General features: G+C 36.9%; 1 protein-coding gene across 5 annotated transcripts in view; it reads right to left on the reverse strand.

Annotated features, from left to right (window-relative positions):
* Nucleotides 1–4,039: 4,039 nt before the first annotated feature.
* The window catches only part of LOC124273425 (P2X purinoceptor 4-like), a 141,885-nt gene continuing 130,679 nt past the window's right edge, over nucleotides 4,040–15,245 (reverse strand). For 3 of the 5 annotated variants that reach the window (XM_046708692.1, XM_046708690.1, XM_046708691.1), the window contains one exon: nucleotides 4,040–4,599. Coding sequence is in view for 4 of the 5 variants with exons in the window: in XM_046708690.1 (XP_046564646.1) it covers nucleotides 4,528–4,599 (72 nt within the window). In the remaining variant the exon portion in view is untranslated. Of the gene's footprint in view, nucleotides 4,600–5,685; nucleotides 5,755–13,041; nucleotides 13,080–15,245 lie in introns of those variants that run through there. The other 2 variants (XM_046708694.1, XM_046708693.1) reach the window with 2 other exon arrangements.

The following is a 15,245-nucleotide window of genomic DNA, read 5'->3' on the forward strand; positions in this document are numbered from 1 at the left end:
TTCTTGGGCTCCTGCCTGAAAATCTTCAAAGTAAATTAAAATAAATAAAACTGGCATTAATTTGAAAGTGTTTCAGTAAAACCACTACATCTGAAGTCATTTTGGGAGCTAAGCACAGAGTAATCCAGTTCTCAACCCTACATTATCTGTAGCCAAGATCACAGGATCCTGGAATACCTAAGGGAGACAACTCTACAAAGGCCATTTGTGCACCTTTGCCTGTTGCCCTTTAAACACAATACCTTGACATACACATATGATTGTCTTGCTGCTTTAATTTTACTATAGGTTCAAAGCTCACAATTTACAACTAACAGACAACTCTAGGACATTTTTCTGGAACAGTCTTGATCCAATAAACATAACTTTTGCTGCCAAACTATATACCCATCACACAAAGTACAAAAACTGAAACATTCTACATTCTAAAACTGTTACCCCCCATATACTTACTGCCAGGACGTTCAACAAAAATTTCATGAAATTTACATCAATAATAGGTGAGCTTTGACAATTTCCTATCAGGAAGCCATACTCCTGGTTTAATTTATAATACCTTTAGAATCTAACAATTTGTGTTACAAGCAGCAGCCATAGCTGGCCTGCCTACAAATCATTGTTCAGGTACTGAATGGCTGATTTGTTCTATGGATCACCATAACATTTTTCAGGGTTGTGGCACAACACTAATATCATGGTTGTCACGGTTTTCTGTGGTCAGCCATGACAGTTTTTAAGGATTTTGGCAACGTGTCTCACAACGCACCATTTGATTTGCTGGCATTATGTCGATCAGTCATGACAGTTTCAAATTGTGTCATGGTTAATATATAATTTCTCTATAACTTTGTATAATAACTTTACTTGGTTACATGCATACTTAAAATGGCCAGAGATTTCCTGGCACAGAATTAACTTTAAAAACAACAACATGATGTCATCATAAGAGGTTTATGTGGGAAAATGAATTAATTCGAAGTGTCATCATATTTTGTCACTAAAGCACTCGTGACAAATCTATGGTGATGGGTTGAAGGTACCACAATACTAGTGCAGTGTTTGAGTGGCTACTGTCCGACACTGACCGCTTGACCAACAGACTTACAGAGTATACTCAGTTAATGTAGCAAGGTGCACATGCACAGACAACACACGACATTACATTATATGATATGTTAAGAAAGTCTAGTAACATGATGAATTGGGAACAAATCTACATATTCTTTTGAAAAATGATTTGGGATATCATCTCAACTATCTCTTTAGGCCAGAACAATTTTATTTCTTGTTTTACAGATTTTTGTCCTCAGAAAACCTAAAGGCATGAGGGAAAAAACCCCAAAAAACCCAAGTGTTTTGCCACTGATATGGCAATGTCCCCCGCCGCTAAAGAATGGAATATCTATATTTACTACTTTTTATTTTTTGGTCACATACAATATGCCTGAAATGACTGGTGTCTGCATAATCACCCAATGTAGGCTGTCAACATACTTGAAAACATTGGGTGCAATGTTTTATGAGATATCGTGTTTAAAAAGTGGTCAAAGTGCTGTGGTGACCTTGAAAATAAGGTCAAGGTCACCCATATCGATTGGTGTCTGAACAAATATGACAGGCGAATCCGTAAAACAAGAAATAAAATGGGTCTTGCCTTATCAGAGAGAGAGAATAAAAATGAGTGAGTGAGCGAGTTTGGTTTTATGCTGCTTTGAACAGTATTCCAGTTGCATAATGGTGTGTAAGCTTAATGAGAGGGGAAAGGGCAAACTGATGCTTGTCTGAGATGTTTACCATTTTTTTGAAACCCAGGAACAATGGTATAATACTCACAGACCTTGAATAATGATCAGGTGGAACCAGGATTTGAACCTACAATCATACACTTATGGCATGCCCCCATCTCTTATCATATGTATCATAAAGTGGAAATAACTGATACTCGGTGAATACTTGGAAGTGATGTTACCATGGTTACTGGTTACCATGGAAATGACCAAGTATGAGAACATTATAACTGTGCATGAATTTCAACATGAATTGTGTAAAGATATTTAATATGAGCAACTTTGGCATGGGAATTATATAGTGAGTGAGTGATTGTGTGAGTGAGTGAGTGAGTTGTGTTTAAAGCCAGTTTGAACAACATTTCATCAACGTCCCATCGTGTAAGGTTCACGTGTGAGGAATGTATGAAGTGATGCAGGTTCCAGGAACCATCTTGATGAAACCCTCACACATGATGCTGACAAAACTAGAAACATAATCAAGGAGAATCACAATTTGGACCCACTATCACAAGAGCCTGCTATGGCTAAGGGAGGCAACTCCATGCAGCAAATCACAGTGCCTTAGATGCCATGGCTCTCTGTGAATGTTTGATAGGAATATTTAAATCATAGGATTTTCTCTTAATACACAGAATGATCCCATCAAAAATTGAGTAGTATGGCTAATGACAAATCGGATTCCAACAAGGCAATATTTAGATTTACCTTCTTCTTCAAGAAATTCAGTTTCTTAATTTATGCATCAAAATGTTCAAAAAAGTGAAAAAACTAATTTATAAATGCATTTCTTTGCATTTATAAAGAAATGAATTTTAATCAATAATTTGCCCTCAGGTGAATGCTAAAATCATATATAGTCATTCTTTACAGTTTGGCTTTGGAAAATTTGAATTTGTGCCTGTCAATTTTTCTAGTACTGTCTATGGCTTATTAACCTAATCATACACTGTGTGCTAATAGAGACAGTTAAAGAACATCCCATAATATAACAATGATTATAAGTATTCCATCCTATCAGGTGGGTACTGCAACACTCGTGGCTGTTCATTAAATTGTTTTGATTAGTATATTATATCTGATGCAGAATATAAGAAACAAGATCAAGCCTACACTAAAGGGTGATGCTGATGAACGTAAAGCAATGTGTGATTACTAAACAAATCGGAATTCAAACAGCCATATTTACAAAGGATATATTAGGCATGAGCTTGTGATACTGTGTGAGCTAAGCATTCATAATTGTATGAAATTACCCCATGAAATATCGACATTCACTGCTGAAGCTGATGAAGATTCTCAGTCTCGTCCAAGTCAGATATTCATCAATGTCATGTCACCATTTGTCAGTCAAACTTTGGGACCTGAAATGGGATGTGCTCAAATATTTGAGCAGCAATTGGGACCTATAAGATCTGAGTTTATGAGACTGATTTAGATAAAGCTTGGTTTCAATCACTTGTTACATGTCATAAAGCTTGTGTTAAGCTGGATGGAGAATCATGAACATCGAACATATGTTGTCATGGCGATGAGATAGTTATGGTGATTCTATGTACATTGGACTGCAGCCCAGGGAAGGAACACCTCTCTCCCTCCCTCAAAAACACTACCTACAATTCTAATCAATCGCTAACACTATACGGTAACAACAAAACATCTCTTGTTGGTACAAGAAACACTAGGCCCATGTGCATGTTAACAGTCCACACAATATAACTGGAGTTCTCTCCCTTGCATTGAAAACCACTATTTTCTTTGCTGTCCATCTACATTCCTTTTAGTTTAATCACCTGTGTTTTCATTTGAAATTAACAATTCAATAATAATTCTTTTCCTCATTTTTTCCTAACTTTTCTTAGGCCCTGAAATTAAATGAAATTAGCATTAATAACTAGTTCAATACCCTGGAAAAATTATTAGGTGTTGAACCCGAGTCAACAAAAGTTTAATTTAATTTTACATTAACTTTAAAATCACACAGTATGAGTGTGAATATGGTTTTACGCCGTTTTAAGCAATATTCCAGCAATATCACAGCGGGGACACCAGAAATGGGCTTCACACATTGTACCCATGTGGGGAATCGAACTCGGGTCTTAGGCATGACGAGTGACTAGGCTACCCCACTGCCCCTAAATCACATGGTAAAGTCTTACCTGATGAGGGAAGATTATAGTCAAGACTAATTACACGCTTCAATATGCCAAACACAAAAACTTTAAACCTTCAAAGCCAGGTGCCATTATATTAAATACACCAAGCTAGGATGGCACCCGAGATAAGTAGAGTGCTGATTTTAAGGAAAGACGAAGACAAAGAGGATTTTTTTCTTTTTCTTGACCAAACATAATATTGGCTTATACACCTCCAATCTTGTAACAAGCTTGCTTTTGGATTAAACTAGAGTTACCTGCCCCTTGTTTACAGTTATTTGAGTTTAGACACACAACAGATATTGGCTTTCTACACTAGAGGGAGTTTAGAGTTGAGAGTATTTTCTCACATACTATTTATCATTAATACTAGTCTTATATGGAAACTGTGTGATCCACACAATTCAGGAGAAGAGATTCAGTTTGTATTTGTAGACCTCTGATCGGCTCCAGTGAATCAGTAAGTCTGCAATGATCATAGGAAGTGATGTCATAACACAGGAAATGATGTCACTGAGAGATGGAGAGAGGTGTATATCACAGCGTAGCACTTCAGTGGCTGGGTATTCTGGTATCTTGTGTGACTACTGCCCCAGGTTGACATTGGCAGGAGGGTTACCTCCCTTGTTTTCTTTGTACGGCTCCTCCTCCATCACCTAGGCAACGAAATAAAATAAGTCTTTACAATGTTGAAAACATGTTTAGAACATAATCTGAAGAGGAAGATTTGTTAAAAAACAATCAAAATTGAATTTTAGAACTTCATGAAAACTAAATAATAATATTACAGAATACTTACAAATCAAATTTCTCTAAAATTGAATTAATGTTTACCTCTTGAAAACATATTTACAGTATATTACTCATCTTCGATAATTTGGAAAGTAACATCTCTAAAAAATGTCATTCACATTACATGGTCTTATCAAGGTGAATATTCATCATGGAAACCTGAAAATTTGTTTGATATGAGTTGTATATAACATTTAAACAACCATGCAAGCATCCACGACTATAATCATAACTACACATACTTCATGCAAATATCACATCAAATACTGCTAAATACAACTATTACTAAAAGATCTTAATAACAGACCTGTTACATTTATGTACCACTACAAAAGTATGAAAATATACTGAAAAATAAAGTTAGGGATCATGAAACTTTCACAACAAAAAATATTCCAAAAATATTCATGATTACAAACTTTCTCTGTTCATCAAAGTTGGGGACCACTGCCCATTTCGTTTTGTTACAGTTAATGGGCCCTGTCCACACAGATGAGTCTTTTGTGATAAAAAAGAATGAGGTGGTCCTGCCATTTTAGATTAGTAAGTCCTTCTCACAATAAAAAACTTATACAGTAGTCATTTCTGCAAAAACTGTTGATAATAAACTACATGTATTTTCTTTGGGGTATTGATATGAAAATGTAGTTTCTAATAATCACATATGTCATTAATTTAATGTATGTTTACAAATATCACGCAATTTCAAACATTCATAAAACAGCAACCATTTTAATCTTCTTACAAATATACATATACATTTCTTGAAAAATTGCTTTACTAAGTTCATTATTTACAGAATTTCACACATTAGGTTCAATCAAAAATGTGATCTAAACATGAAATAAATGAACATGGATTTGAATGACAGCTCATGCATTTCTGAAACATACATGACTTGATTCATCAGCATCTCACATACAAAAGCTAAGATGGGAGAAATAAAAAGTAATATCTACAATGTTTTATACGTTTGTTGTTTTTACCAGCTGTGGACCACAGCCATTCCAATTGCGCTGCTTGATGAGAGAACAGAGGGGCAGTGTTTACTTGACAGGTTCAATCTAGGTATAGTCCATTTGACTTCATTTTAGACCCATGAATTGCTCCCTAACACAAAATCTGATAATTGCAACAAAATCAAACTTTGCACTGTCACATGAAATCGACAGACCAACTCTGATGATTTGTCTCATAATCTTGGACACCCGAATAAAAAAGTTGTTTAACAAACGGTCAGTATTTTGTTGTCCCTTTTGCTGCTAGAACAGCCAGGTAATCAACAAGCGTCTGCAGTGAAATTTCAATTTCACACGTACAACTCAGACACCTGGCTGTTCTACCAGCAAGTAGTCCCCCCCCTCGTAAGAAATAGCGAAAAGTGACAACAAAATAATGACCGTTTGTTAAACAACCTTTTTATTCGGGTGTCCAAAATTATGAGACAAATCATCAGAGTTGGTCTGTCGAATTCATGTGACTGCAGAATTTGGTATTGTTGCAATTATTACATTTTGTGTTAGGGAGCAATTCATCGGTCTAAAAAGTAGTCAAACGCACTATAGCAGGTTATAGAGCTCTGTGTATTTACTACTAATCTGGACAAAATCTTGTCTTTAAAAAATCCCCATTCAAACTTGCTTACTTTGCTCACAATACATAGAGAAGCAACGTTATGACAAAAAACAATATCTAAAAATAGCTTAAAATGATTCTAGCTTTGAATCCAGAAGAATAATCAAGCAACATTTTGACCCAAAAATTATTATTATTGCTGATCTGCTCTACCCTTGACATTTACAAAAGTACACAATTAGAGACTGCTCTCTCCTTGACCCCTACAAGATTACTCCCCTGACGGACTGGTCTCTCCTTCAACCCATCAAGTGTACAACCCTGACTGACTTTTCTGTCCTTGACCCCTACAAGTGTACTACCATGACAGAGTGTTTTGTCCTTGACCAAAGGGCACTGCCCTGATGAACTGGTCTGTCCTTGACCCCTACAATGGCACCACCATAATGGACTGCTGTGTCCTTGACCCCTACAATAGCACCACCATAATGGACTGCTGTGTCCTTGACCCCTACAATAGCACCACCATAATGGACTGCTGTGTCCTTGACCCCTACAATAGCACCACCATAATAGACTGCTGTGTCCTTGACCCCTACAATAGCACCACCATAATGGACTGCTGTGTCCTTGACCCCTACAATAGCACCACCATAATGGACTGCTGTGTCCTTGACAATAGCCCCATACAATGCTGTGCACCCCTACACCATAATGGACTGCTGTGTCCTTGACCCCTACAATAGCACCACCATAATGGACTGCTGTGTCCTTGACCCCTACAATAGCACCACCACAATGGACTGCTGTGTCCTTGACCCCTACAATAGCACCACCATAATGGACTGCTGTGTCCTTGACCCCTACAATAGCACCACCATAATGGACTGCTGTGTCCCTGACCCCCTACAATAGCACCACCATAATGGACTGCTGTGTCCTTGACCCCTACAATAGCACCACCATAATGGACTGCTGTGTCCTTGACCCCTACAATAGCACCACCATAATGGACTGCCATGTCCTTGACCCCTACAATAGCACCACCATAATGGACTGCTGTGTCCTTGACCCCTACAATAGCACCACCATAATGGACTGCTGTGTCCTTGACCCCTACAATAGCACCACCATAATGGACTGCTGTGTCCCTGACCCCTACAATAGCACCACCATAATGGACTGCTGTGTCCTTGACCCCTACAATAGCACCACCATAATAGACTGCTGTGTCCTTGACCCCTACAATAGCACCACCACAATAGACTGCTGTGTCCTTGACCCCAACAGCCATACTCTGCCATAGAATTCCCATGGGTAGACAAGCAATGGTTAAAAAGCATAAGGAGACTACTCTTACATATTATCTGTTTAGAGTGAGAAGTACTGGGCACCCATTCTTACACAAATCACTACAGACAACAAGCATTAGGTACTGGGCACATATTCTATAATTAATCATGTAAAGTGATGAATAATTTGAATATTTTGGTGTCACTGACAAGCATGGTTGCTAACAACCTGAATCTCATTCTGAGTGATTCTGTTACTGATTGTGGTGCTCTTAAGGGAGGTGACTCTTGCATAGAATATTGCAGCACCATAGAAAACTGGTCCAACTCTGCCCTCTATTAAGAAGTGAGATGACACTGGAACTAAGGGAAATATCTAAGAACGCTTCTGTGGAGATGGGCTGTTAAGTTAGTTCAGGCTGGGCTCGATTTAACTGATGTTAACCTACTTGCACCAGGTGCAACCTAAGATAAAAACCTTAAGTTGAACCAGCCAATTCCAGTTGCACTTCTTATATTGCAATATGTAGATGCAATTATTTGGATGTTTTATTCAGAAGTTTACCCACTCAAAAATTGACTTGCACCTGGTGCGAGTTAGACTAATAACTAGGTTGCAGTTTGTAATATTGGGTTGCACCAGTGCAAGTAACAAAGCACTAAATCGAGCCCTGTCAGGCCATTGTGTCTAAGAGTGCTTGACTATGTATCAACACATTCCTCAGTCCCTAGTGTTGAGGAGTTCATGTATAAATGATACATTAAGAACTTACTACTTCACAGAGTGGGAAACCATACAACAGGCTTGATGAACATTACTTTGGTGAAACCCTATCATGGAAAGATGGTCATGATGAAACCCATGACATGGATCAAAACCATGAGATATCTGGATTCAAACCCATGATCATTGGATCCTGGTAACTCAAACAGCAAACTGCCCGAGATAACAAACCCTCTCTGCCCACTTCTGTACTGCCAAAGTTTGGAATTGTAACCATAACAACCAACCGTGACAGATTGCTTTCCGGCTTGACACCAGGAATGGTGAAAACCTGCAGACTTTAACAAAAGCCAAAGCATCTCTCTGAAGTTCAACAGAAACTTACAAATGATAAAGAGCTCATTACTGGATTTTTAATCAAGAGGTTTATGTGGATATTAAACAAAAACATAAATGCATGATTCAATATTAAGTTTGTTACTCCTGATTTTGTATTCATGAACAATCACATTAATGACAGACTCATACTTAAGAATACATACTTCAGTCAAAACCTATTCAGGTTTACATTCATGATTTTAAAAATTGAAGTCATTACTCAAAATTGATATCAAGCCCATGGCAAAATTTTATATAATTCATCTTCATGACTTACAAGTTTATCTTCATGACTTACAAGTTTATCTTCACGTGTCACAAGGTTACTTTCAAGAATCAAATTAACATTCATGACCCACAAGTCTATATTCATAACTCGGGGGTCTATATTCATGACTCACAAGTTTATATTCAAGACACACAAGTCTATATAATCATGACTCACAAGTCTAAAATCAAAACTCAAATGTTTATATTCATGACTCTCAAGTCTACATTTATGACTCACAAGTTTATATTCATGACTTACATGTTTATATTCACGACACACAAGTCTATATTCATGGCTCACAAGTTTATATTCAAGACTCACATGTTTGATTATTAATGACAAGTTTATATTCACGATACACAAGTCTATATTCATGACTCACAAGTCTATAGTCATGATTCACAAGTCTATATTCAAGACTCGCATGTGTATATTTATGACTCAAGTCTATATTTATGACCCAAGTCTATATTCACGACTCACAAGTCTATATTCATGACTCACAAGTTTATATTCATGCTTTACATGTTTATATTCATGTCTCACAAGTCTATATTAATGACTCACAAGTCTATATTCAAGACTCGCATGTTTATATTTATGACTCAAGTCTATATTTATGACTCAAGTCTATATTCACGACTCACAAGTATATATTCATGGCTTACATGTTTATATTCATGACACAAGTTTATACTCATGACTCACATGTTTATATTCATGACACACAGGTCTATATTCACGACTTACATGTTTATATTAATGACTCATAAGTTTATATTCATAACTCACATGTCTATATTCATAAGTCGCACAATTGTGTTCATGACACTTAAAAATAAATACTCAGTGAGTCGTGATGACTCCCAGTGACCTGAACCAACCCTGTCAGAGATGCCAACCCTGAATCTAAGGAAAACGGGGTCATGACTGGCTGAAAGCCAGGCCTGAGCCCCAAAGGTGAGAGTTGGGGGTGAGCTCGTGGTCGGCTCTGCTATTTTTTGACACTTTCATACGGACTATGATATGCATTCAGAAAATTTTTGTGAAATTTCATCGTCAATAACATGCAATATACACACTTGACACCCAAAGGATCACGCGCTAAGCTTCTGAATGCTGTTACCAGTGTTTACTCAAATAAATCACTTATGTGAATAAATTCAGATTTTTTTTTTCTCAAAATCAGAGTTTTTAAAAGAGAAATCGGACAGCAGATTTTGTATTTGAAAATCAGAATAACTCCGCCAAAATCGGAATGGTTGGCATCTCTGCCCTGTCCAAAGAGCATGCTAACAGACCAATACATACCCCAGAGTAGGAGAAGCCATGACAGGAGAAGCAAGAGCTCCCGATACCTACCACCACCATCATCAACACGGTATATGTGAAACACGATGTTTAACTTTACAGATTCTACTGTCAGATCCATAGACATAAATTCAAACAAATTTTTTTTATTCTTATTGACCTGTTCACTATCTTTGATGGATGAGAACACATGATACAATGACAGAAAACAACAACAAAATTTAACTTGTATGATCATTGATCAAATGCACTACTGTAGATAGTTTCTGGCTAATGCAAAGAACAAAGAAGTTAGTGAAAAACATACAGGAAGAATATCAGTAAACTGTGTACCATTACAACTAGTGAGTGAGTGAGTTTGGTTTTACGCTGCTTTAAGCAATATTCCAGCAATATCACGGCAGGGGGACACCAGAAAAGGCTTCACATGTTGTACCCATGTGGGGAATCGAGCCTGGGTCTTTGGTGTGACGAACGAACGCATAAAGCACTAGACTATCCCACCACCCGAAGAGCAATGAGACATCCTCTGTTATCAAGGGTATTAAATATCTCTTATCTGTATCTATTCATTTAAATATCCCTGTCCTACTTTCTACCACTGCTTCAGTTATAAACTGCCATCTCTCGTAAATTATCACAAATTATTTTCTCTTGCTTGTGAACATAATTCGTTTTGATTGGGATTCATTGTCATGTGTCAATCAAATCTAGCTCAAAACACAGCATTTCAGTATACTGGACCAAGGTACAAATCTGGCTATTGTACAGAGATTAATTACGTATTACTGGAGAGAACAGAAAATAAGAATGTACTTAGGATAGTAATAATAGCATAGATAAATAATACCCTGAATAAGGAGGATGTGAAAGAATGAGAGTTTTGATAGTAATAATAATAATAATGATGATAATGTTATATAACGTAAAAACTGGCATGTTATTGATATTATTACCGTAAATAACATAACCATTTCCCTTTGGCCAAAAAAATAATCTCTGGATCTTAAAATTATTTATTTCTGCTGACTTCTAAAAAAGAATTATGTAAAAGGTTCCTTTGAAAAAAAACTACATGTCCCCATCTTAAACGGTATTATTGATTTTAAAATGATTTAAAATCCTGATATCAATATGCTGTAAACCATTTCCATGAAAAGCAAAATTTTAAGCCAATGGTTGGTTATTATCGCAAAGTGTTAACTCATTATGACAGGATTACCAGTAATTGATTCTCCCCTGGTAATTGACCATGGTGCTAATTACTGTTTAAAGTAGAATATGGTTCACTTTGGGGACAGTGAGTATAGTCGTATGTCCCATTAAGCAATATAATGTTAGCTTACAGATAAATCAAGTCTAGACCAGACAATGATTGCTATGGGATTATGATATTAGGATATCATGATAATTAATGCAATCGACCAAGCCAGTCAGCCGGACTCCATATCGGTAAGGTTGTGTCTTATGACTAGAATTGGTTGCTGGGGACCAATCCTCAGGAATCACCATAGTGTGTTGAATGTAGAATCGCAGACATCTATATATAGTGCGTTTGGCTCAAAAGCGGACCGATCAATTGCAATCTAACTCGAAAACTAATAAACATATAATACTCAATGAAACACTGATCCTAATTGAAACATCAGACCAACTCTGTGAGTTTTTTGCAGAATTTATGTCCTAAAATTAAAAAAGTTGTTTAACAAACAATCATTAAAATATTGACACAGTTCACTATTTGTTACGAGGGAGGAGTGCAGAGAAAGGGACAGCCAGGTGTTAGAGAAGCACGTTCACAAGTACCGACAAAGTTATTGATTCATTAACCCGTGCTGTGCCGTCTCCAGCCTTTCTCGCACACCTGGCTGTCCCTTTCTCTGCACTCCTCCCTCGTAACAAATAGTGAACTGTGTCAATATTTTAATAATAGTTTGTAAAACAACTTTTTAATTTTTAGGACATAAATTCTGCAGTTGGTCCGACGTTTTGATTATGATCAGTGTTCCATTGAGTGTTATATGTTTATTAGTTTTCGAGTTAGATTGCAATTCATCGGTCCGCTTTTGAGCCAAACGGACTATAGATGTGTATTGTATATGGGATTCATGGAGTTCTTCACCAGAGAAGATCTGGGTTAGAACTGTTTTTCAGTAACCCATGTTCGAAAGGAGGCGACCAGCATGATTGTGTGGTCAGGCTAGCTGACTTGGTTGACACGTCATCGTATCCCAGTTGTGCAGATCAATGTTCATGCTGTTGATCACTAGATTGTCTGGTCAAGACTTGATTATTTATAAACCACTGTCATATACCTTTAATAATGCTGAATGTGACTTTAACCAACAAATAAACAACTCTAGAGTTCTTAATTATGATACAGTGATTAGTGAAAATGCTAAAGTAAGGAGTATACTGAGTGAGTGAGTGAGTGAGTGAGTGAGAGAGAGTGAGTAAGTGAGTGTTGTTTCCTGAAATATTCCAGCAACCTACAGATAATTGGACCCGGCAAACCTGTGGTTGATAGCACGAGCACCATCTACTGTGACATCGTCTCAGACATTATATGTACCAAATGTTCCATGTTGTTTGACTGTTTGGTAACTGGAACCAATTCTGTCCAAGACAAGTCCCTGGATACAACTGCTACCAGGAGAAACTAGATCTCTAGAGAGTGGTTAGTGAGCTAGTTGTTTACAGGGATGTTAATATGCTCTATGTGTTATCAAACTATCATCATCATCACAATACTCACATCATCAGCTAGTCAATTTCTTCATATTCACCAGCTCCCTTTGAGAAAATAACATACATACATATAAAGTTCCTTTAATATGAAATAGTTACACCCCCCTTTCCAGTCATAGTATGGCACACAACGTCTTGCACTAGTCTGGACTAGTATGACCACAATGTCTTGCACTAATCTGTAGTACTATGCAGACAACGTCTTGCACTAGTCTGGACTAGTTATAATGCACACAACGTCTTGCACTAGTCTGTACTAGTATGACCACAATGTCTTGCACTAGTCTGGACTAGTTATAATGCACACAACGTCTTGCACTAGTCTGTACTAGTATGCACACTTCTTCCACTAGTCTGTCACAGTATGGCACACAACTTCTTGCACTAGTCTGTACTAGTGTGGTTTATCCAGCGCCAGACAAATGGTTTAACATGGACACCCAATTCTGGTTTAGTATACAAATGTTTTCAATGAGTGAGTGAGTTTGGTTTTACACCAATTTATATATCAGCAATATCCTGGCGGGGGACACCCAAAATGGGCTTCACACATTGCACCCACGTGGGGAATTGAACCCCTGTCTACGGCGTGATGAGTGAACACTTTAACCACTAGGCTACTCCATCGAAGGCAACATGAGATGGAAAGGTGTCACAGATGAAAATCCTGGAAAGCTAAGTTCTCTTTGTGAATTAAGCTTCGTGTATAGCATTTACTTGTTTCTTCTATTATAGTATGCATCAAAACAGAAATGTGAATCGCTGCATAGTTAACCTAATACAAAAAAGTAATTCTAACATCAAATATTCCATATATATATGTCATAAAACTGAGAAAAAAAACTGGATGAAAAAATTCACAGTACAAAAGGCCATTGAATAACCAACATTTCATTGTGTTAAATCTGAAATTAAAAATGTTGAGTGTTTAGCAAAGAAGATCCTTGATCTCCCTCAAGCTTTCTAAAACTTCTCAAACTCACGATGAGAAGCTGGTGAAAAGAAAGATCTTCGAATTGAATTTGATAAAACTTTTCAAACTGTTCTCTGCATAGGTAACCATGGTAACAATGAATCCAATTTAAAGTTTACTAAGTTTACGATGACATTATGGTTGAACTGTCTGGCAAACAGATAGAGACAGAATCAAAGGTAATCAATTCAGACAGACAGACAGACAGAAAGTTTTATGCATCAATTCAAACGCCAAACATCCCTGCTACTACTGAAGCTCTCAGCGGCCATGTTGAAATATCCTGATCTCTTCTGTAAGACATATAGCTGTAATGATGCATCGAACTATCGATGAATTGCAATTGTTGAGTTTCCGATAGCAATTATTCGATGGTAGAAACGAAAAACTATTGATGCATTGATAGTATGTGTGACTATTCATAGTTTGTAATTGACTTCCTTTGATAAATGTGCAGCACAAAATACAGGAAGTACCAGATTTGTTCACTCTGATATAGTTAAACAAACATGGCAGCAAACGCAACATGCGAATCAGAGTTTGAAATTGTGAATTACAATAAGTTTATGTTTTAACTGTTTACTTGATCTGGGTTTCAAGTTTCTTGTCAGTTATTAACAAAGAGTGAAACTACTTCAACTTGTTTCAATTTCATATAAACTATACATTCATTGGGGAAATGACTTCAAATGATGTCCAAGATATTTTATGGATTAAACTTCTCATGATGAAGGGACCTGGAATGGTCTCGAAACGTCGTGAAGGGACCTGGAATGGTCTCGAAACGTCGTGAGGGAAATTATAAAGAAGTTTAATCCATAAAAATATCTTGATCATCAATGTACAACTTCTAAATGCCACTGAAAGACGACTTCAAATGAGATAATTAAAAAAAATATTACAATAGTATTGCAATAGTTGGTCACAATAGACTATCACTATCTCAATGGTTGCTTCCCCCTCAATAGTCACCCCTAGTAATACATAACTAAATCACTGTACAGAAGCTAATTTGTGTATGTCAGTGACATAGGACATACAAATGATTTATCCCTGCATTAAGACACAAACTTTTTAATCTCACATTTCATTTGAATGTCTCTGATATTATCATCAAATTAGGCTCTGAAATGTTATATTTCACAGACTAAATAAAAAGCACATGGCCTAAACATTCTGTTTAGCCACAAGAAAAATGGATAAAAATATCCCTGATTTCAATGTTTTTTATTCTGGTG

The sequence above is a fragment of the Haliotis rubra genome, unplaced genomic scaffold (genome assembly GCF_003918875.1).
Source record: "Haliotis rubra isolate DU_JTF1 unplaced genomic scaffold, ASM391887v1 Scf180, whole genome shotgun sequence".
Classification (NCBI taxonomy): Eukaryota; Metazoa; Mollusca; class Gastropoda; order Lepetellida; family Haliotidae; genus Haliotis; species Haliotis rubra.